The 22,999-nt window shown below is 41.5% G+C and overlaps 1 protein-coding gene across 3 annotated transcripts in view; it reads left to right on the forward strand.

Annotated features, from left to right (window-relative positions):
* The first annotated feature begins 214 nt into the window (after nucleotides 1-214).
* Nucleotides 215-22,999, forward strand: part of Tnrc6a (trinucleotide repeat containing adaptor 6A) — a 72,399-nt gene continuing 49,614 nt past the window's right edge. For 2 of the 3 annotated variants that reach the window (XM_021168995.2, XM_029479750.1), the window contains exons 1-3: nucleotides 241-662; nucleotides 1,001-1,048; nucleotides 20,399-20,486. In XM_021168995.2, coding sequence (XP_021024654.1) covers nucleotides 658-662; nucleotides 1,001-1,048; nucleotides 20,399-20,486 — 141 coding nt within the window. In that variant the 5' untranslated portion in view covers nucleotides 241-657. Of the gene's footprint in view, nucleotides 663-1,000; nucleotides 1,049-20,398; nucleotides 20,487-22,999 lie in introns of all 3 variants that reach the window. The other variant, XM_021168994.1, reaches the window with a different exon arrangement.

Below are 22,999 nucleotides of genomic sequence, written 5' to 3' on the forward strand. Positions count from 1 at the left end.
GAAACTTCTGGGATGCATTCTTCACCTGGGAAGAGGCACAAATCGAGAGGTTAAATAAATGTGGCTGAAGGTCAAAAGTAATTAGATGTGGGTGAATTTCAAAAACGGCGCGGGCTAGTCTGGCAGCGGCAGGGGTGGAATTTGCGGTTTGCTGGATTTTTTTTTTTTTTTTAAAGGCGTGTTTCTGTAAGGGAGGGGCCGGGCCGAGGGGAAGGAAACTTGTGTCGCAGTAAAGAAGGAGGAGGGGATGGTCCGAGGCAAGCCCGAGCCAGCCTCGGCGAAAAAGGCCGCGCTCCGCTCTTGCCAGGCTCCAGAGCCGCTCGTGGGGAACCTCGGAGTTCCCCGACAGCTCCGGCGAGGTCCTGGCCGCGTCAGACAGTTGCCAAGTGGCTGCCTCGTCCGGCAGGCCTAGTTGCTAGGGCCTCCATCTTGGGGCTCCCGGGCCACGGCGCCCCCGGAAGGGGTTGCGAGTGGGGCATTCACTTCCGGTCTGGGGCCTGCGGCGGCAGCGGTGGCGGCGGCGGCGGCGGCGGCAACGGGACGGTGTAGAAAATGGCGCTGGTGCAGCGGCTCGGGCCTGTCCCCGCGGCGCTGCGGAGGGCTTGAGGCTCGCGAGCCTCGTTCCCCGCGCCCCACGCGCTAGTGCACTTTACACACATGAGGTGAGCGGACCGGAGGGGAGGCTCGCTCGGGGGGCCAGGAGCCAGCCTCCGGCGCTGCCGCAGGACCCCCTCGGGCTGATGGGCGGCGGCGCGGGGCAGTCCCCGGGGGGACGCGGGCGTGGGCGGGAGTCCCGGGCGGTCCGGGAAGCTTGGTCCCGCGCGGGCTTCGGCTCTGGGCTCGGTCGCCCTGGGCTCGGCGGCCCGCAGCGCTGCAGCCCGCAGCCCCGCCCCTCCCCCACCGCGCGGGCGCTCTGCCGCAGCAGCTCCGTTTTCACGCGCATCCCCTCCCCCCGTTTTTTTTTTTTTGTTTGTTTGTTTGTTTTTGTTTGCTATTTCAGAGAATTGGAAGCTAAAGCTACCAAAGACGTAGAGAGAAATCTTAGCAGGTAAGATGGGCGAGCCTTCGGTCTCCCGCCCCTTTATAATCGTGTGTTTCCACTCTGCTTCGCTCTTCCTGGGTTTACGGATCCCCCCCCTCCACCCCCACCCCCCAACCCCGTGTCATTTGCTTTCGCACTCACGGAACAGATATTCGGGAGAAACGGCCTCAGGGAATATTGCATGGGGGGGGGCATTGCAGGGAGACGCGTAATTACGAGTGTGTTCGTTCTTAAAAAGAAAAGCAAAAGGCAGTTCTTGTAAACTTAGTTAAAGCATTCTCACCCTTTTAGAATTTAATTAGGGGACTTGTGCATTAATTACTATTGTAAATGGTTGCAGGCATTGTGTGACTCATGATTGAGGCGGCCCTTATGGCGGGCTGTCAAACTGTTTTGGCTTCCCCGTTATTACTTTGTAGCTAAATTGTTGCCTTTATAAAAAGATACTATGTGTTCACATTTTTTCCTCACTGTCTCTGCACATTGTAGTCAGGCGGATTCTGTTGCATTGGAAATAGTTTTGTCCTTGAACTTCATGAAGCATAAGCTGCGTTTTGTTTTCCTTTGAAACTACATTTTAGTCTGTGTTCAGTGTGTGCTCTTTTTATCAGTTGGGAAAGTAATTAAAAATTGTTACCAGTAAGTGATTGTCACTTCTGCTGGGCCTGAACTCACGCCTTTGCACTGGTAACTGGTAAGCATCAAATACTACCTCAAAAGAGAAGTGGGGTTTTTTTTTTTGGTTGGTTAGGTTTTGTTTGTTTGTTTGTTTGGTTTTTGTGTCCTACCCCGAAGTAATGCATTTCTGGAAAACGTTTAGTTCTATTGAGCTATAATTTCTAAATTATCAGAGAATTGTACTATACTTGACCTGTTTTCAGATCCACGTTTAAACAGACTTTTCCGTTAACCTATTTGTTTTTGCATCATATTTGGACACTCAGAAACTTCCAGATTAATACAGTTAAAACCAACTCCATTTGTTTTAGGTCTTAATATGGCTTACGTTTGTTTACTGGAAGTTCTAGGCTTATGTTGGGGTTATTAGCACACTTGTAATTGCACAAGTATTTTTCACCATGTAGAATTAATTGTTCCAAATTTCTGGCTTTTTGATTTTATAAATGTTAATCTGTTGGGGTGACTGTTAAAGAATCTGTTCTCTTGGCAAAGAGACAGTATTGGCTTACCCATTGAGGGTTTTTTCTGGAACTCTGAATAATTATGGAATCATTTAAAGGGACCTTAAGAGCTGATACCAGTGGCTAAATGTCAGCTGGATGTTTAAACAAGTTATGTTGTGAAAAGCAGGAAAGAAAGAATAAGATACAGAACCAAACAAAATAGATTGAATTATCGAGATGTAATTTTTAGTAATAGTATAGGTTTTGGATCTTTTTCTCCTTTCAGTTTTTCTGTGAGGGTACCTAGAATTTAGGTAAACATTGTAACACAAGCATGATTTTCCACTTCATTATGATTGGGCAGAACTTGGAATCTCTTCTCTTGGCCTCGTTTGAATTCCAGCTCTGCCACTTAAAATGACCTTGACTCTTGGCAGGTCACTTAGCCTCTGTCTAATCTATGAAACGAGAGGCTTGGGCCATCTTAGTTACTAAGGTCTGTTAGACCCCCTTAGGTTACATAGAAAGAGATCAAATGCTGTCAGTGTCCACAGAGGGCATGTACACTTAGGTGGGAGAGCTCTAATATATACTTAAATAACGGCGATACAAGGTAGTTGATGGAAGGGTCGAAAGGAGATGTCATTCCATTCTCCTGCTTGAGGAGATTCATTCATAAGATCATTAGATATGAAAAAGAAATACATAAACATTTTAAGGCAGAACGTCCAGTGAGGTGGGACCAGTTTTTTTTTTTTTTTTTTTTTTTTTTTTGTTTAAAGTTAAGGCGCTTTGAGTAGGGAGGAAGGTGATTAGATTAGATTACATGGACACTTGCTTTATTTTTCCTGAGTTAGAAAGTATCACTCTTTATCCATTACTACCCTGCTCAGGAAGTCATGGTTGGTAGTATTCACCCTAGTAAACTGAGTATTTTCTGGGAACCAGTATCATCTGCCTGGTATACCCATCTAAAGACTTTGTATACCTCCTTATTCTTGAGTGTCTGGGTGAACTAGGTGTTCTCAGTTCTTGTGCTTTACATATAAGAGGCTTGAGGTATATGCTGAGTTTAAAGTCTGACCGTTAGTAATTTCAGGAGCTGTCAGTTTTCATGCTGTGTTTAAAGTCTTTACTGAAGGGAAGGTGCTGCACTTTGAAAAACTGCAAAATTTCTTTTAGGAAATAGAACCTACAACTGCATGCACTATGCTTATCTTGGAGTTTCTCACCATGGACACATTTTAGACCAGCTAATTAATTATTTGAAGACTGTCTTTATAGCGCAGGATGTCCACTGTTACCAGGAGTACCCTCTACTCAGTATTTGTAATGATCAGCATGTTTTTGGTTTCTGACAAAGGTCTATCGGGAATGGAAGGTAGGGATGGGGGACATCATTGTTGGAGATCTTGGTTCAGGGTTTGAATATGAAAAGTTCTAAATATGTAAATAGTTCATCAGGAATCTTTTTGTATCATGGAAGCCCAGCAAACACGAGTGTGTGTGTGTGTCTAGCTTAGAAGCTCTGTTCTGTGGGCCAGAGTTGGGCTGGCATTCTTCTTTTCTGTGGTAAGTAGCAAGTCCTTACCAAGGCAGTGCCAGGTGTCAAGCACAATGGCATGAGGGATGCATTTAGCTTTTAAAATTGTTGGCCTTTAGGATTGTCTCATTCTGTCAGTACCATGAACATTCAAAAGAGGGAGCTGTAATGTTTAGATGAGGGTGACTGCCACTGGAGTGGGACTAAGGAAGAAAAGACTCAAACCTAGTAAGCACACAGGACTTTTGTGTAGCAGAAATAGCAAGCAGTTAATCAGACAGTCTTAAGACATGGTGTGTGGAGGTCTTTTACTATAAGGCTGAAAACTTAAATACATAGTCTAAGGAGCCACTGCCTACCTTCTGGTAGGATATCAGTGTGATAGGAAACTCTTCAAGGCTGGAAATTATGACTAGGTATAATTGTTGGCAGTAGTTCTCTAGGTGAAAACTGATGAGGATTTGCATGAAAGTGGTGGTAGAGAAATAAGTATGAGTGGATCCTGGCATTTCAAAGTAGGCTAGTTGTGAGAGGAGTTCACATAGCTAGGATTCTCCATTTAGGATAGAGGAGAGATTGACCCAAGTCTCAGAGTAAAATAGACGTTTGTGTGAGGAGAAACAATATTAGTAAAAATTACCAGTTTAGAGGGGAAACAGAAACCTTCCATTAACTAGTACAATTTAGTTGATGCAAAACAACTTCTAAAAAAATAAGTTTGTTTGTATGGGTGTTTTGCCTGCAAGGATATCAGTGCACACATTGGTCCCAAGTACTCACTGGAAGCCAGAAGAGAGTGTCAGATCCTTGGAAGTGGTGTTACAGGGTTTAAACTGCCGTGTGGCTGCTGGGATTTGAACTGCAGCCAGCGCTCTGAACTGCGGAGCCATCCCTCCAGTCCCTGACTGTTGGAATTTTTGAAAGTATTTTTGGAGGCTAAGCTACAGAATTACTGAATATTCAGAGCTGGACCTTAAGGTAGATATCAGCTGGTATCATTTTTTTCAAGTGAGAAAATTCTGATTGAGAGACAGTCTTCAAATGAGAGAGCTGGGATTCCAACAAGCCGTCTCCAATTCAAGTGTTTTTTACTACCCATTAGATAAGATATAACATGTTTCTGCTTTCTTTTAAAAAACAACAATGATATCAGTTTTTTCATGCACATTCTAGTGATTCCCATAATTTAGGTATGTTGTATAAGTAGAAGTTAACATAATTTGTGATACTGATCCCAGCTCCCAAGTCAACTGTTAAGTGGCCATTGTACAACAAATATTAAAGATGCTGTAAACCAAATAGCATCTAATGTGGGAAACTTTTGTTTGAACCATGAGTGTCTGGAACAGAGGCAGAGTCACAGGAAACACAGGATAAGTGGCCAGGGTATACCTCTCTAGATAGGGTTGTCTGTTCTTGCCATCATCCTAATTTTGTTAGGCTTTTCTATTGCTTCCTCTGATGTGGTTTGCAGGATAGGCTTCTCTCTAGCTTAATTTAGAGATTATGTAGCAAATTAGTTGCTATAATAAATGCAGACTGTGAACTTAAAATTGAGAATACTCTGGAAATTTTGAATCTAAACATCATAAAAATAGTTTATAATGTTTTGAATTTTGGCATATCAAATATATCTGAAAGTATAACTTGAAAGACAAAGTCTTTTGTAGTTTTATTTTATGACAACCCCAGGAATTTTGCCCATGATTGGAAATACTAAAACAGGGTATGTTACATATATGCCATTCAGTCTGAACTAATCTCACTCCAAGGAAAACCCACCTTCTATTTTTCACTTGTGGGCTGAAGAGATGAGTAGGCAGTTAAGAGCACTTGTTGCTCTTGCAGAGGACCCAAGTTCCATTCAAGTTCAGCGCTTAGCACCCACATTGGCTGGTTCCCAAGCAGCTGTAACTCCAGTTCTGGGGGATCTGATATCCTCTTCTAGACTCCATGGGTGCTTGCACTCACACATGTACATACAAACATAATTAAAAATAAAGTTAGTCTTAACAAAAAGTCATTTCTAATCTTAAAGCACCAAAACTAGTGTAGCTCTGCTTCTTAGGATTATGTTACCATGTTTGTTTTATCATTTATACCCCAGACCCCAAATACAGAAGTATGTTCATACAGTAAAGAGCCTCTTGTGCATGACAGTTGGTGATCAGACATGGAATGTTTAGCTTCCCCTAAGGTTTGGTCCATAGTTACTTAATCTTTCTGAAGGATTACTCAGCTCTTGCACCTTGATGCTGGCCTAGTTAGTGTTTCCTTCATATTAGGAAATGCTACATAGTTTAAACTGAAACTCAAAATGTTATTAAATTTACAAAAATTGCAAATCCACTTTAAATTTGAAGGTGGTGATTGCTACCTTTTAAAGTGTTATTTTGAAGATAGCTTCCTTATTGATGGACATAAAAGTTGTTTTCAACTTTGATTAGTGATGTTCAAATAAACTTGGTAAGAAAATGAAACATTGGTTATGTTTGTAATATGTATTCTGGCTTTGTTTGTTTGTTTTGCTTTTGAGACATTCTTACTATAAGGAAGCTTAGCTTGACCTGAAATTTGGGATTCTCCTGCCTTACAGTTCCCAGCTCAGAGATTATGGATCCTCGCCACCATGCCTGCTGTTTAAGCTAGTTTGGTCTTGTGGCTCTAGACAAGGCAATTATGCTGAGTATATAAGGAACCACAGGTGAAAAGAAGTACTTTGAAAAATTGAATATGTGTTTGAACAAAACAAAGCAAAAAAAACAAACAAACAAAAAAAAAACAAAACCACAACTCAGAACCTAATGGGATAAGATATTGTATCAGACTTTCAAAGATTTGGTGTGTGTTAGAGTGGCTGTCAGAAGAGTTAAACTGAGATCGAAGAGAGTAAAATGGAACTGAGGCAGGCTTTCTTTTAGTCTTAAAAGGATGTCCACAAACATAAATATAGTTAAGTGTCCTATTTAAGACGTCTTACTTTAAGCATCTTTTGCATCCTGTTTTGAGTTGGCTAGGCAGCAGAAATCCTAGCATTTCCTTTCTTGTCACCAGGGAGAAGCATCTGCATTTTCAGCAGTGAGGCAGTAGTGTTAGGTCACAATGACTCAGCTTCCCATTTTAAAGGAATGTTCAAAACCAATTGAAACCTAGTTGAAAAACTTTTATACTTTGAACCTTAAAAAATATTTTCTGCAAACAGCAGTGATTGAATTTTGTATAATAACAAACAAGCCTGAGCCAGCTCATTGTTTTGCTGTTCTTGCTAATGAATTGTAAGTCTGATAGCATTTATTGGTAGTGTGCTGCACTGATGCTGGGTGTTTTTTATATTGATGACGTCTGTGTTTTGTTTACTTTAGCCCCTTCTTTCTCCTGTGTCTCTGTTCCCCAAGAAACACATTTGTGAGCTAGCAGAAGGAAAGCTGGTGCTACCTGCTGCCTAAATATACACTGATCTTAAGAGCATTGTAGCATGCCTGTTGTTAACTGCTGTAACAGAAGGGTGCAAGAGAAATGCATTCTCGCTGAATCCTCAAGCAGGCGTGAGGCGTGTACATTAGACTTAGTGGGAATGTGGCAGGTTGCTTGCTTATGTGGCTCTTTTGGGTCCCTTCTCCAATGGGGTGCACCTGTATCTCAGCTCTTCTAAGGTAGAAGCAATGGGGACCCAAATTCAAGGTTATCTTTAGCTACATGCAGGTTCAAGGTCACCTGCTTGATGAGACCTTGTCACAAAAAGTATAAAAATGGAGAGGGACATGTGAATATTCTTTGTATTCCTGTAGGTTAGTATTTCAGGCCAACTACTGGAAACTTGTTCCTCAGTGACTATGAAACCAGAGCTTAAACTGTTCAGTACTGTCCTGCTTTGATCTGTTCTCAAATTCTTCTGAAGGGCCTCCCCCCATCGAGGAGTCCCTACTGACTGGTCTTGAACTCACTGTTCCTGCCTGAGTGTTGAGACTATGGGCACAGACTCAGCTTTTTTTTTTTTTTTTTTTTTTTTTTCGAGACAGGGTTTCTCTGTATAGTCCTGGCTGTCCTGGAACTCACTTTGTAGACCAGGCTGGCCTTGAACTCAGAAATCCGCCTGCCTCCCGAGTGCTGGGATTAAAGGCGTGCGCCACCACGCCCGGCCAGACTCAGCTTTTTACTAATGTCTTTATTAAAATCAAATCTCCATGCATGTGAAGGGTGTGGCCTGTACATTCATCACCTCTGATTTCAGATTGAGTTTATACTCAAACTCCAAACACCAACTATTTAGCAGTCACTCGTCATTTAGCCTGCCTTCCAGCTCCTGCCCTTCACTGGTCGATTTTCTGTTTTGAGCATTTCATTTTTTTTTTTTTTTTTCGAGACAGGGTTTCTCTGTATAGCCCTGGCTGTCCTGGAACTCACTTTGTAGACCAGGCTGACTTCGAACTCAGAAATTCGCCTGCCTCTGCCTCCCGAGTGCTGGGATTAAAGGCGTGTGCCACATAACTACGGAATCATTCGATAGAATTCTTTAGTGTTTGTGTCTATCTTACTGTATTTTCAAGCTTTACTTGTATTGATTCATTGTCAGCACTTCATTCCTTTTAATGGGTGAGAGATCCCATCCCACTGCACAGACTTGCCATCTTGCATTTGCATAAATATGTGATTTATTTTTGTTTGTATTGCCAGGAATTGAACCCAGTGCTTCAGATGCCAAGTGTGTGCTGCACTACTAAGCCACACTTCAGCACTGTGCTACTTCATTTATCTCCGAATCATTTAGTAGGCATTTCAGTTGTTTTCACTGAAGGATTGCATAATGCCGCCGTTCACATTTGTGTGCTAGTATTTATATGGATGTGTTATGTTACTTCTGTTCAATATCTCCGAAGTAATGAAATCGAGGGTTCTGTACAATAGTTGCAACTTGTTGAGGGCTGCTGGACTGTGTACAATGCAGTCACACTATTCTCCACGTCACCAGCAGACGCTCTTCCTCACACACATCCTTGCTGACACTTGTCCTGTTTAATTGGGAGGCAGGCACCTTTGTGGATGAAGGAAGACATCTCATTGTGGTTTTGATTTGCATGTCTCTAATGAAACTGAGCATCTTTTCATGGCCTTTATTTGGCTGTTTGATTTGGAAAAATGTCTATAGTCTTTTGTCTGTTTTTAAATTCCAGCTTTGAGTTTTGTTTGTGTTTCTTTTTGAGACAAGGTCTCACTGCTACTATGGCCTAGCACAAACAGAAATTCACCTACTCCGCCTCCTAAAGTGCTAAAAAAGGTCTTCACCCCCATGCCTGGCTTGGTTTTAAATCTTTAAGTGGCTTGGTTTTTGTTTTTTTTTTTTTTGAAACTGCAAACTTGATAGGTAGCTGAGGACTGACTTGTGACTCCTCCCTCCCTTTGCTGCCTCTCACTACATGCGGGGTGAGTGTGCATCACCACATCAGTCGTGTGTGTGTGTGTGTGTGTGTGTGTGTGTGTTATTTTGTATTGTTGAGAGTTCTTAATTTTATATATGATTTACAAGTATTTTCTCCTATTCTCTGCTCTTTTCACCTTTTTGTTGGTCCCTTGAAACACAGATAGTTTACCTGTGATAGTTCTGTTGCTTGTGCTTTTGATATTAGTTCCAAGGTTGGAAAAATCCCCCGTTCCCTTTTTTTTCCTCCAAGGTTGCAAAAATTCCTTTGTTTTCTAACAGTTTTATGGATTTTACATTTAGGTCTGTTATTTTTTGTATATGGTGTGAGGGCACCAATCTCCTTCTTGGAACGTTACAGTTGTTTGGCCCCATTTGTTGAAAAGATGGTTTCTCTGGTATCCTTGAAGGTCAGTTGCAGGGCATTACCTCAGGAATCTGTGTTATTTGGTCTGTTGGCCATCCTGTCTTCATTAGCTTTGTAGTTAGGCTTGAAACCAGTACCAGGGGTCTGGCTCCCCCCACCTCCGTTCTCATTTTCAGGGTTGTGTTGGTCCCCTGGTGTTTCTATGTGAATTTTAGCATCACTTGTCTGTTTAAATGAAAAAGTTGAGCTTTGGATAAGAACAGTTTGTAGATCAGCTTAGATAATATTTTAATGACATTATTCTTTATTTTTATATCTTTATTCATAAATACTTTCTAGTTATGTAGAACTTTATTTTTTCTCAAAGATGTACTGTGTTTTTTAAGTACATAATTTGTACTTCTTTTTAAAAATTCATTCCTGAGTATTTTGTGGTTTTGATGCTATTAGAAATGGAATTGTCTGCTGCATTAGTTGGTAAAGGAGATAGAAACCAGGAGCTTAAATAATCATACTAAGCATATACTCCACCCAGCCATCCCAACCCCAGTCCCTGCCTCAGTGAGCTCAGATGGACTTTACATCTTCCTTTCTGGTCTTGCTGTGCTAGACCTATTGACCTCCTTCCATTTCACTTAAGACTTAGTATTGTTGTAATTTGTTTATTTATTTAATTGTGTGTGTGTATGTGGCTGTTTTGCCTGTATGTATGTCTGCCCGTGAAGGCAGAAGAAGGTGTTGGATCTCCTGGAACTGGAGTTAGAGATGGTTGTGAGCTGCCACCAAACATGAGTCCTCTAAAAGAACAGCTGGTTTTCTTAACCACTGTGCCATATCTCTAGCCCCTGCTGTTTTTGTTTGTCTGTTTCATAATAGTATTGAAAAAGAATGTTAAGATTGGTCATGTTAATCATTTGTTACCACTGATGTAAGCTGTGGGCTTTTCTGTAACTACCCTATGTCTGTTTAATGAAGTTTTCTTCTATATCCAGTTTGAGTGCTTTTCTTTCTCTCTTTCTCTTTTTTTAAAAAATATTTAATATGTATGAGTACACTGTAGCTGTCTTCAGACACACCAGAAGAGGGCTTCAGATCTCAGTACAGATGGTTGTGAACCACCATGTGGTTGCTGGGAAATGAACTCAGGTCCTCTGGAAGAGCAGTCAGTGCTCTTAACCACTGAGCCTTGTCTTCAGCCCTGATTGCTTTTCTTGGTGATAGTGTTTTGAATTTTTGTGACTACTGGTCTTGTATACTGATGCCATCAGTAACTGGCTTCATTCTCTTAACATTGTAGTACACTGATCTTTGTATGTTTAACCAACCTTCCATTCTTGAAATGAATCCTTTGATACGTTGGACTTTTTGTTGTCTGTCTGTTTTTTTTTTTTTCTTTTTCTTTTTCTAAGACAGGGTTTCACTGTGTAGTCTTGACTGTCCTGAAACTTGCTGTGGAGACCAGGTTGGCTTCCAAGAGACCAGAGTGCTGGGGATTAGAGAGGTGTGCCACCACACCCAGTGTGTTTGTGTTTCTAATGGCTATAAATCTAGATTCTTCCTGTAGTAGTGTTATGTGTTTTTGGTATGTGGTATTTGACTTAGAATCTGGGGATGTTAGCTGTTGCTTTGGGATGTATCAGAGGCTGCATTGTGCTTTAAGAGTTGTGTTTTGTACTCAGTAACATTTAGTCTATATTTCTGCTCAGCCTTCTTTCTATCCTACCTATCACTCAGTGTCTTGCCGTGAGTTTCATGTAGCTAATGATTACTGTACACTTGCTCTGTGCCTTCAGTTAATACTTTATCTGTTTTACATAATCTAATCTTCACAACAACTTTTTCAGGGATGTGCAGTTGGACTTCATTAGTTACAGGATAGAGGCTTATGAGATGTTAAATATGTTTTTAAGGCCACACAAGCTGCTGCTGGATCTGGAGTTTAAGGTCTTCTTTTCTCGACATGAGCCCCCAAACTCTGCACTACAAGCTGTGCTTAAGAAGGGCTCCTTTGATCTGGTCTTTGAGGCAATAGTGTGTGGGTGGGAAAAGTGAAAGGAGTACAGTTACAGTGGCTTAGGAAGGGAAGGAAGCAGGGATTGTTGTCTAATTAAGACCCTCTGTGCCAGGGAGGACAGTTAAAGGAGAACTGGTTTTTTTCCCTGCACCAGTAATTAGTTCTTTCTGGAACACTGAGATTAACATCTAAAATAATTAGACCATGCATATTGTTTAATTGGAGGTCAAGGGTGAGGTCTGCATTGGTTGGAAAGAAATGTGAAGGAAAGTAGTAATTGAGCTAAGCCTCAGGAAGAGGAGGGACTTAGTAGGCAGCTTGGGTTCTGAGTGAGCTTTAGACTAGACAGCCTTGAACCTGGCAAACCATGGAAGAGTGTCTTTTCATAGTGATGGGGAATGAATGATATTACTGCTATATTTCAGGGTTGTAGGTCCGAAATAAATAGTTTTAACACTGTACACTCTAAGAGTGCTGCTTTCCTGATGGTGGGATATCTGTTTTGACTAACGTCCTCAGCCTTAACTTGCATAATTTTCCACCCTTTTGTATGCATAATATTGTTGCAACTTGCAAACAAGATGCCCTTCTACCCCTAAAAATTTGTATGTCTGTATTCTAAATTCAAAGGCATTTTCTTTTTTTGTTTGTTTGTTTTGTTTTTTGTTTTTCAAGACAGGGTTTCTCTATGTAGCCCTAGCTGTCCTGGAACTCACTCTGTAGACCAGGCTGGCCTCGAACTCAGAAATCCACCTGCCTTTGCCTCCCGAGTGCTGGGATTAAAGGCGTGAGACACCATGCCAGGCTCAAAGGCATTTTCTTAGTAATTACAGTGCCATCCTCATAACTGGGGAAACAACACTAACATTCATGATTGCTAATGCAAAGATTTTACTAAAATTTTCTGTGTTGTCCCAGCTCTGTTCTTCACAGCAAGGTAAAAAGAACAGGGGTGTGTGTGTGTGTGTGTGTTTTGTTTTGTGGTCGAAGTCAATGCAAGGTCACAGGTTGTATTTGGTTTAGCTGCTGGTACTCTGGAACTGGTTGGCAGTCTCTGTATTGCGGTTTTCTGGTGTGTAAAGAGTGAAGGCTGTTTTGTAGGTTGCCTCTCTGTTCCTCTCTTTAGGTACAGAGCTGTGTTTGGGGCAGGAGCAGTATAGGGCTGAGGTGCTTTTCTTTGTCTCACTGTCTCGATGTTAACCAAGTGATCTTCATCCTTCTCTCTCACTGTCTTCCCCATTCTGGTTTTCTTTCTTGCTGGTCCCCTTTCAGGTTCAATATGTTCCTTCTCCTTTTGTATTGTTTTACACATTAAAGTCCTCTGTGCTAGTGGATCTGTTGTGATTGAAAATAGCCTCTGTTACATTTCCTTGTTCATAATTGTTTTCACTGCTATCTTCATTCATTTTTTCCATATTGTTTTTCTTTGTTTCAAAAAGAAATCACAAATTTCATTCTATTCTGTTCTGTTCATTTTACTGCAGGAGTTATTGGAAAAACTGACCCCAGCCAACTCATTCCCTTACCAAGTTTTGCTGTAATCGGGTCTGCTGATACTACTTACCATGTAGTACTGACTAGCCTATTGATTAACACAGAAATCAAGACTGAGGAAACAGTAAAGCCAATAGGAAGTGCAATGGGTGGGATATGTGAAGAAGAAGGAGGACAGATGATCTTCTTACAGATGTGGGTTTTATAACCAGCATGCAGTTGATTGTGTGTGAGGGAGACCTGCCACTGATAGGCTGCTTGGGCCAGCAGAAAAGTTGCCTCCTGTTTCCTTTCCTTTCCTAAAGCAACTAGAACCATCCGTCTTTAAAGCTTAGGCTTTAAAGTCTAGTTAGTGTCTTCACTCTGTCAGCTGTCCCACTGTGTTGGCTGTCTTGCAGTTTATCTTTGCTTTTCCTTCAAATTGTGGTTTGGACATTACACACTCACTGGGATGACTGACTTCTCACTGTACAGTCGATGTGCTTCCTATGTTTACCCAACACTTTTGTACACTTCCATTCTGCGTCCCTCCTGTTAATCTGTCAGTTCTTTATGCTCCTTGGGGTCCATGTCATTCTGGGCTCTCTTGACAGGAAATTGTCAGTAGAAATCTTGCCTCTTCAGGTTTCTTGGTTCACTAGGAGGACCTACAGAACTCAACTTGTAGCTGTATGGAATGTTAGATTTTGTGCAGTGGTTTCTGTACGGGGTCTTGTAGGGCTCCATAATTAAAGGGGAGGAAAACATCTAGAGCATGACAAGTAACAGTGGGAAAATTCTCAAATGTGGTGGACAGACTTAGCTGATGATGGCTTTTACTAGGGGCAAGAAAACACACACATACAGAGAGAGACAGAGACAGGGAGAAAACAGGGTGGTGGGGAGCAAGGATGCAGATACACAGAAAGACACCACAAAGCAAAGAAGGGACTTTGGGAGCTGAAGCCCAGCCTCTCCTTGAGGGGTGGGAATTTTTTTTAGAAGTTTGGAAGGGTCGTCTTCCTCTAGGGTCGGTCAGTTTGAAGAACAGAATGTCTGTGTCTGATTGGCCCCAGCTGTACTGTAAACATTCTGATGGGCCTGGAACTTGCTGAGCTAGTCTAGTCTAGTCCATCAGCAGGGGACACTAGTGGAGGGAGAAAAAGCCCACAAGGCCTTTTTTAAAATGCTAGGCTTTTGTCTCAGGCCAGGAGGGCAAGGAAGAAGTCAGCCATCTTGGAAGTTCACCATCCTCATTACCTAGTCATGGATGGCCCCTCTCTCTGTCCTTCTACATATATCAGGGAGTATGTCTAACTCCATGTCCCTCAGAATGAAAGGAAATTGAAAGAACAATCAGCAAAGGAAAAGGTGACTAAAGTAAATATCGGAAGAAACTAGGTGTCAGCTTCCACAGTCACACCCCATGCAGCTGCAGAAGACATGCAGAATCTTCCCTGCATCAAAGGGAAACAGAACGTGCTTAGATTTGCCAGAAGTTTTGTTAGAGATTTGTTATCCTTGGACTAGAGAGATGGCTCAGCAGTTAAGAGCACTTGTTCTTATGGAGGACTTGTTTGATTCCTGGCACCAATGTAGTGGCTCACAATCACACATAACTCAAGTTCTAGAGGATCTGAAGACTCTTATGACTTCTTGGGCATTGGGCACACACATGTTATGCAGACATGCAAGCAAACCATTCATACACATAAAATAAATATAAACATAAATAGTTTTTAAAAAGAAAGTTATTGTTCAAGGTTTCTGTTGGCTCCTGGTCCTGTATCATACTTTGAGAAAAGGTGCTGAGGAGGTTGCATTGCGGTGCTTGTGCAGTTATGTGCTGGGTATCGAATCTCATCAGTTAGAGAATGACACAGGCCAAGGATCATCCTGCAGCTGACACCTGCTGGGCTGACTTTGTTAACTCTTTCAGCACACCATGTAAGCCTCCTCCCATCCACAAGTCTGGCGTGCCTTGGCTGTGGTTTAATGTTTTCATGTAGATTGTCCTGCTGCTACTATTTGAGTGTCTGCTTATGTATCATTCCCTGTCTAGAGGCTTGGAGCTAGTGGATCACCTGAGAGTGACACTTGCACATTCATGGTGAATAGATACTTGTAGATCTTAACCCTAATTAGTCCATATTCCTTTTTTTTTTTTTTTTTTACATTCCTTTTTTTGGTTTTTCGAGACAGGGTTTCTTTGTGTAGCCTTGGCTGTCCTGGAACTCACTCTGTAGACCAGGCTGGCCTCGAACTCAGAGATCCACCTGCCTCTGCCTCCCGAGTGCTGGGATTAAAGGCATGCGCACCACGCCCGGCCTAGTTAGTCCATATTAACCCTAATTAGTCCATATTCCTAATAGCAGTGAGCAATAATTTCCTTGGAAAGGAGTATTAGAAGAACTGATGCTCAACCTTAGAGAGTGTAAGACTGGGAGGCACCTGCAGCTCTGAGGTGTGCACTGCTAGCTGGGGTGGAGCCCTGGGCCTCTAGTACTCTGGGTTCCATTCCTGTCACTCTCCTCTTCTGCTCATCCTGTCACCTTTAGCCAGTGATATGTATGGAGACTTGGAATTTTTAGGTTTTTACTGTGGAAAGAGTGAAGAGTAGATGAAAATAGAACACGGTGAGTAGTCTGCAGTTACCCCTGACCATTTTCAAAACTTGGCCACCATTCTGTCAATTTTGTTCCTGTCAGTTTTCCTTTGTCTGTGTGGTGCTGTGGTAGGTATGGAAAAGTGAAATCGGATCTAGTATTGGAAAAAATTTTTGTGTGAAATTAATGTATGCTTTCTATAACAACGTAATAGTCTCTCTCTTATAGATAGGGTGTTGTATGTTGCTCAGGCTTACCTCAGACTGGTGGTGTAGCTGAGGATGGCTTTGCACTCCTCATCGTCCTGCTCTCTCCTTCTAAGTGCTAGGATCACAGGTGTTGGCCGCTATGCTGGGACATGTCTAATGTTCTTCTTAAAACATTCCTCCAAACACTGTCCAGCTGTAAGCTTTCACTGATGTTTCCATTTCAGGTTAAGGAGGTTATTTTCATGTGTCTTCCTCTGTGCTTAAATAATACAAACGTAATACTGGCATACAACTTAAATAAATGTTTTGGTTTTTTTGTTTTTGTTTTTTGTTTTTTTGAGCTGGGCTGTAGTGGCACAAGCCCTTAATCCCAGCACTAAGAGGCAGAAAAGCAGGTGGATCTCTGTGAGTTTGAGGCCAGTTTGGTCTACAGGATAGGCTGGGAGTAGTACTGTTTGTGAATGTACAGCTTGTGTTTTTCCTTTTCTGTGTTAGGGACCTTCCTTGCAGTGAGTAAACAGATCAGCTCCTTTTCATTGTGCTTTTATGAGCAGCCATTCTTTATTGACGGGTCTTCAGGTGTTTGTATTCCTTGAGAGAGACTTGGAGTGAATTCTCATATACACGTGCCTTATGGTCTACTGCCTTACTGCTGCAGTCATACCCTCAAGGATGCTGTGGTGGGTTAGAATAAATATTCTTCTGTTTGTCTGTCTGGATTAGCTTGCTGTATTTTCATACTTTCCAAAAGGTTTTATGCTTTCATGGCTTTTTTTGTTACTGTGTTTACTATGTGTGCATGTGTATGTCACAATATATACAGAAATCAGTACACATTTCTTTCCTTTCACCACCTGAGTCCTGGGGATCAAACTCAAGTTGTCAGTCAGGTTTGGTGGTAGGCATGTTTATCTGAGGAGCCATCTCACTAGCTTGTTTCTTAGTTTTTAAAAACTATCCAACTGTTCAAGTTTACACTTTACAGTGTTTTGGTGGTTTGAATATATACGCTTGGCCCAGGGAGTGGCACGATTAGGAGGTGTGGCCTTGTTGGAGGAAGTGTGCTACTGTGGAGGTGGGCTTTGAAACCTCCTCCTAGCCACGTGGGAGACAGAGCCTCCTGTTTGCCTTCAGAACAAGATTAAGAACTCTTAGGTCTTCCAGCTCCATGGCTGCCTGGACACTGCCATGCTTTCTGCCTGAATGATACTGAACTGAACCATAGAACCAGTAAGCCAGCTTCAATTAAATGTTGGTATCTCTTTACAGCAGTGGAAACCCTTAGACAACTATTTATTAGCTATGGTCTAGTTTTTCCCTTATCATCCCATTAACATTCATGGGAGAAAAACATGAAATAAATACATTTATTTATTTCCCTTACTCCTTCTTTCTTCCCTCCAGCCCTCCCCCCCTTCCTGTCCTTCCTCCCTCCCTCTTTCTCTCTTTCTTCCTTTCTTTCTCTTTCTTGACAAGGTTTCTCTATGTAGCCCTGGCTGTCTTGGAACTCACTCTGTAGATCAGACTGGCCTCAAACTCTCTAAGATCCACCTGCTTTTCTGCCTCCTGAGTACTGGGATTAAGGGCTTGTGCCACTTCCACTCGGCCAAAAAAAAAAAAAAAAAAAAAGTAAAGAAGACAAAAGTGACATTTATTTGTTTGTTTGCTTGTTTATTGTCTTCTGGAGTGGGATGAGTAGAAAGGTGCTGTAGCACAAGGATCTTCACCAGGGTCAGAGAACCACCTGCAGGAATCAGTTCTCTCCTTTCACTGGGTCCTGAGGATGGAATTCATGTTGTCAGGGTTGGTGGCAGGCAGCTTATACACTGACTCATATTGCTGTCCCCTGAAAGTTTATTTATGATCCCCATTGCTGCTTAGCAGCATACACATAAAATAAATACTAAAAAAAAAAATGATATGGAGAGAATCTAGCTTATATACAACATCTACATTTTGAGTATAGGTAACAGACATAACAAATGTATAGAACTAGGTGACTCTAGAGTGTTTCTGTCTTCTACAAAGTTCCCTCTGGGCACTCAAAGGCTTTCAGTTGTACAGGCTATAAGTAAAAATATTACGTTCTCATTGGAGAGCCCCAGAAGGGGAGCCCACCCAGTTCCTGTTAAACAGCTTGTAGATTTATAGAATATAAATCTTTGAAATATCTTGCCACTGGCCTTGAAGGGAGCAGTAGCTAAAATTTTGGTATATGTAAAAACCTAGAAAAAGATGGATGGATGAGCCTAGAAAAAAGATGGATGAGTGGATGAATAGAGTGAGTGAGTCTATGTGGTAGACGGTTATGACAGTGTTGAAGAACCACTTCCCTGTCTTTTGGATGTCAGCCCCTGTTACACTTCAAGATATCTAGCATGTGTTTTAAGTACTAAGGATGCTTGGTAACTTTACAAAACTAGCCCTAAAATAAAGTTTGAGAAACTTGAGAGAAAGGAGAAAATTCAGCAAAGAGCGAGCCTATAGTTAACTGGAGACCACAAAGAACAAATGCTAATAAGACTGATATTTTGGGCTGGTGAGATGGCTCAGTGGGTAAGAGCACCCGACTGCTCTTCCGAAGGTCCAGAGTTCAAATCCCAGCAACCACATGGTGGCTCACAACCATCCATAATGAGATCTGATGCCCTCTTCTGGTATGACTGAAGATACAATGATAATAACAAATAAATTAAAAAAAAAAAGACTGATATTTTGACACAAGTAGGGTAGACAGAATTTTGGGGTGCCACTGAGGACCATTGTATTAAATCTTCCCTCCTTATCCCAGCATTGGGAAATACTGTGAAGTAAGCATGCTTCTTCATGCTAGAGGAGCCTACTGTGTAGTATAGGCTAGTGTCAAACTTGTGATCTTATTGCCTGTGCATGCTGGTTTTTGCCATACCTGGTTGTATCTCAGTTCTAGCATGGTGACAAGGAGGCTGAAGAAAGCCAAGGAATTCGAGCTTTTGCATTTTCCCTGTCTTAAAAGAGGGACATACCTTTATTGCCTTTGTGCCTACCATCCACTCTGCTACTCTTGTACACTGGTCATCTTGGCCTTGGACTATGGCAAGGTCCTTACACAGAATATAAGAGAGTATAATCATGCATTTGGCATGAATTTGTCATTTCAATTGTGTATAATGCCACTCATTTGTATTTTCTTAGTCTGTTTAATGTCCCTCATCTTTTTTCCATCAGAAGAGCCAGGTTTAAGTTCTCTGCGGTACATTATAGCCTCCTCCAGTTTCCTACATACTTGCCTATCTTCCTGGGTTTATCTGGTTTCATCCTCACTGCCATTCAGCCTTAACAAGTGGTTCTGCTTCCCATTGACGGTGCCTTTGGGGTTCTCTGTTGTTTGTAGTGTGTCCTGCAGAGAGCTTATTCAGAACAGAGTTACAGATTATTTTTATGTATGATGGTTTTCTTCGATATGTAGAGCAGTTACTCACTGCTATCATGGAACTTAGACTCGAGGCTGACTAATGTGGGAACGCAGAGTCTCCTCCACATGTTCCTGGAGTTCTTTTCTCAGTACTCTGCTTGAATGAATGGCAGGACTAATCCAGAGCGTCAAGGGAATGGACAGGCCTCACTTGAATGATGGATGGAGAACCAGTAGCCTCTGTTAAGGAGAGCTGTGCACTCAGGGAAAAGACCTTCCTTTGGAAGTTTTAGTTTCCTTAGAGAGCATTGTGTTGGTTTTAATTTGGTTTTCAGAGTAAATGCTTCCTGTAGCCATGTAGGCAGGAAAGGCTTAGAGATGAGAATGAATCTGGCTTTTCTATCCCTTATTGCTCCCCTCCCCCCATTTCTTTCTGTTCTGCTTGAGGGGTGGCAGGTAAATCTTCCTAAGACTTGTGTGTTTATTACCAGATATGACTCCTTTTGTTGTAGTTCACTAATTAGTTTTGAATAGTTGTTGCTTTCTCCCTGAATTTCAGGAGGTGGAGGGAGAAAGAGGAGGTAGTTGACCTAATCCTGACAAGATGTTCTTTCTGTTGGCAACTTTGATATTTCAAAAATTTAAATAAACTTATAACATGCATTATAACTTAAAACATTGCAAAGAAAGAATAGGTTGGGTTTATTATGATTCTGAAATAATATTACCTATTTATGAGTAATTTGTACTCAGAGTATCTATGGCTGGGTATATAGTTCCGTGATGAATTTCTTGACTAAAGTGCAGATCTCTGGGTTTGATCCAGCATCATAAACTGTGTGCACATGCACATATGAGTTGGGGGAGGCCGGGGGCACAGCAGTCCATCAGCATTTGGTGCTATGTGATAATTGGGCCCCTTAGCAAAGTAACTACAACTTACCATGTATTTACATTCTAGAATTGGAATGTAAAACTACCAGTTTTTCATTGCCTTACGTGATATGACATAAGATGAACGTTCTCTTCCTGCAAAGGGAAGCTCTGTTAATTAAAAGTCAGTTGTACTACATGATAGCTGTGTGGCTAGGGTGCAAGTTGTGTTGAATAAAGACAGAGCTGCTCTTTCTTAAAAGTGAAAATGAATATGCAACTTTATTTTTATTTCTAAATCCATTTTGGGAAAGTTAATTGCAACTGTGTGGTTCAGGGATTTAGTGCAAGAAGAAGAACAGTTGATGGAAGAAAAGAAAAAGAAAAAAGACGACAAGAAAAAGAAGGAAGCTGCTCAAAAGAAGGTAGTATATGATAAACTTTGTTAAGCAGTTTGAACATAGAATACAAGGAAATTACTCATGACTTTGTTAAAGCATCTAAATTAAGTTTGTTAACTTCATTGAAGAGTCATTTTAATATTTAATGTCTTTGAGTGTGCATATACGTTTGCTAAATATGTAATTCAATGCATAATCTTGCTCATACTGAGTTTTTCAAAGGTAAGTACATCTCATGGGGTTTATCTTTCAATTAGTGATTCCTATGTATTTCATTATAATTTTATAAGTGGGGAGAACACAGAAGCTTAATGGCTATGAAGATAGAGAGGGTTTTAATGCCTTACTTGTTCATACAACCTTAGGATGACGTGACCATCAATTTTATTTAGCCTTCTTGGGCATCAGTTTCTTTACTTTTTGTAAAACAAGTGTTGAGTTAAATGAGATAAGAAAATACATGTGCAAAGTAGGAAATAAACTATATTTAAGCAAATCATATTTAAACAAGTTTTGACACGATAAAGAATAAAAGTTCCCTTTAATTGAATGCCGGTGCTGAGTTTCTACATTTTCACTTTAAATGAAGTCACTTTAAAGCGAGCCCTAAGGTGCTTATTAGAAAAGACTCTGCGTAGAATACAGGATAAGAAACTGGAGCCACAGCAAGTATGCGAAGGCCACTGACCACATACCTGCCACTCAGTCTTCTCTGTCAAATTCTCAAGGACCTTAAAATGTTCCAAAAGATCCAGTAAACCACTGTGTATTTTAGTGAAAAAGTACTGCTGTGCTCTTTAAATATGTATCTTAGGTAAGGCATCGTGCCCATCATTCAGCCCAGACACAAAAGGCATAATGCATGAAGCATGTCTTTATGGGAAGCTGTGAAGCACAGAGGAAGAAGATAGCCTGAGATGGAGCAGAAGGATAGGACATTTTCTCAGAATAGAAATGAGTCAGGTGATTAAGGAGCAGGAAGTACCCCAGGCATGCAGAACTAGGAATTTGTAGCCTGTATATATTAAAATGTGGGGTGTAGGGAAGGAGTATCAGGAGATAGTTCTGAAGCAGTTAGTGAAGGGTAAATCTCTTCTTGAGACTTTGAGTGTTTGTATTTTCCCTCAGGAAAATGTTGGATTAGATGGAAGAGATTGAAGTACTGATTTAAGGGACCGTTGACATAAGCCCTAGAATTTGCTTAGTAGCTATGAAGATAGAACATCCTAGCTTGACTTTTAGATTCTGTTGAGTGATTAAATATATTTGGGAGCTGTTACTTGGCTTCGAGAGTACAGAAAAAGAAGTGATAACTTAATTAGTTCTGAGTGTGCTGAACTTCGTGCACCTTGGGAGAAGTAATAGAGCACAGAGCCATCTGGAGACCTGAGTGTAAGGAGAGATAGTAGGTGACACTGTCATCTGTCAGTCCAATCTGGCCACCCTTAGGGGAACCTGGAAGAAATACAAAGGTCTGCATTAGAGGTGTTTGGCTAGGGCTCTCATATAGAGTCTAGTGTTGGCTGATGCCTTGAGACTCCACCAGAGGCTTTTTTATGTTGGGTGGTCTTTGCAGTTTGGTCCATCTCTTTTTGGTAATAATGAAAGAGTTGTGTCCTCAAGTTAAGGTTGGGAAAAACTTACTGTACTCTTGGGCCATGGTGCTGTTTGCCCATAAACTAGAGACTAGTGAGAAGGCTAGTTGGTGTGCTTAATGTAGAATCTGGTTTGGCTAGTGTTTTCTATTCCTGTACAAACATGGTGATCAAGAAACAAGTTGGGGAGCTTACATTTCCACATTGCTGTTTATCATTAAAGGAAGTCAGGAGTGGAACTTAAGCAGGCCAAGAAGCAGGAGCTGATGCAAAGGCCATGGAGGGATGTTGCTTACTGGCTTGCTTCTCCTGGCTTGCTCAGCTTGCTTTCTTATACTTTCTTATAGAACCTAAGACTACCAGCTCAGGGATGGCACCTCCCACATTGGGCCCTCCCAGCCTTGATCACTAATTGAGAAAATGCCTTACAGCTGGATCTCATGGAGGCATTTCCTCAAGGGAGGCTCCTTTCTTAGTGATAACTCCAGCTTGTGTCAAGTTGACACACAAAACCAGCTAGTACATTGCCTTAGGCCTTGTTGTCCTAAGGAGTTCAAGATTTAGCTTGTAAGTTATAGTACAGCATATCTGGGAAAGAGCCTAAGGTAATATTTAAGAATATATATTTGGAATTTGAGGAGACTCTGCAAAAGGAAGATGCTTAGTAGAATAATTTTAAGTCAGCATATAGAAATAATGACTCAGGTGTGAAAGTTCTTCTTTACCTTCTTCACAATCAACTTTTTAAATCACCAAGTCAGTAAAGGTACCTCCTTATGTATACATACATTTACATGGAGTGCATGACTAGTGTCATTGTCAGATCTGCAGGGACAGCTTTTCATTTTTTCCCACTCCTTCCCTGCCTCCGTTAGTGGCTCCAGGCTCAGTCTCATCATAGCCCACAAGAACACCCACCAGGTGTTGAAAGAAAAACGGCTT

The sequence above is a fragment of the Mus caroli genome, chromosome 7, assembly GCF_900094665.2.
Source record: "Mus caroli chromosome 7, CAROLI_EIJ_v1.1, whole genome shotgun sequence".
In the NCBI taxonomy this organism is placed as follows: Eukaryota; Metazoa; Chordata; class Mammalia; order Rodentia; family Muridae; genus Mus; species Mus caroli.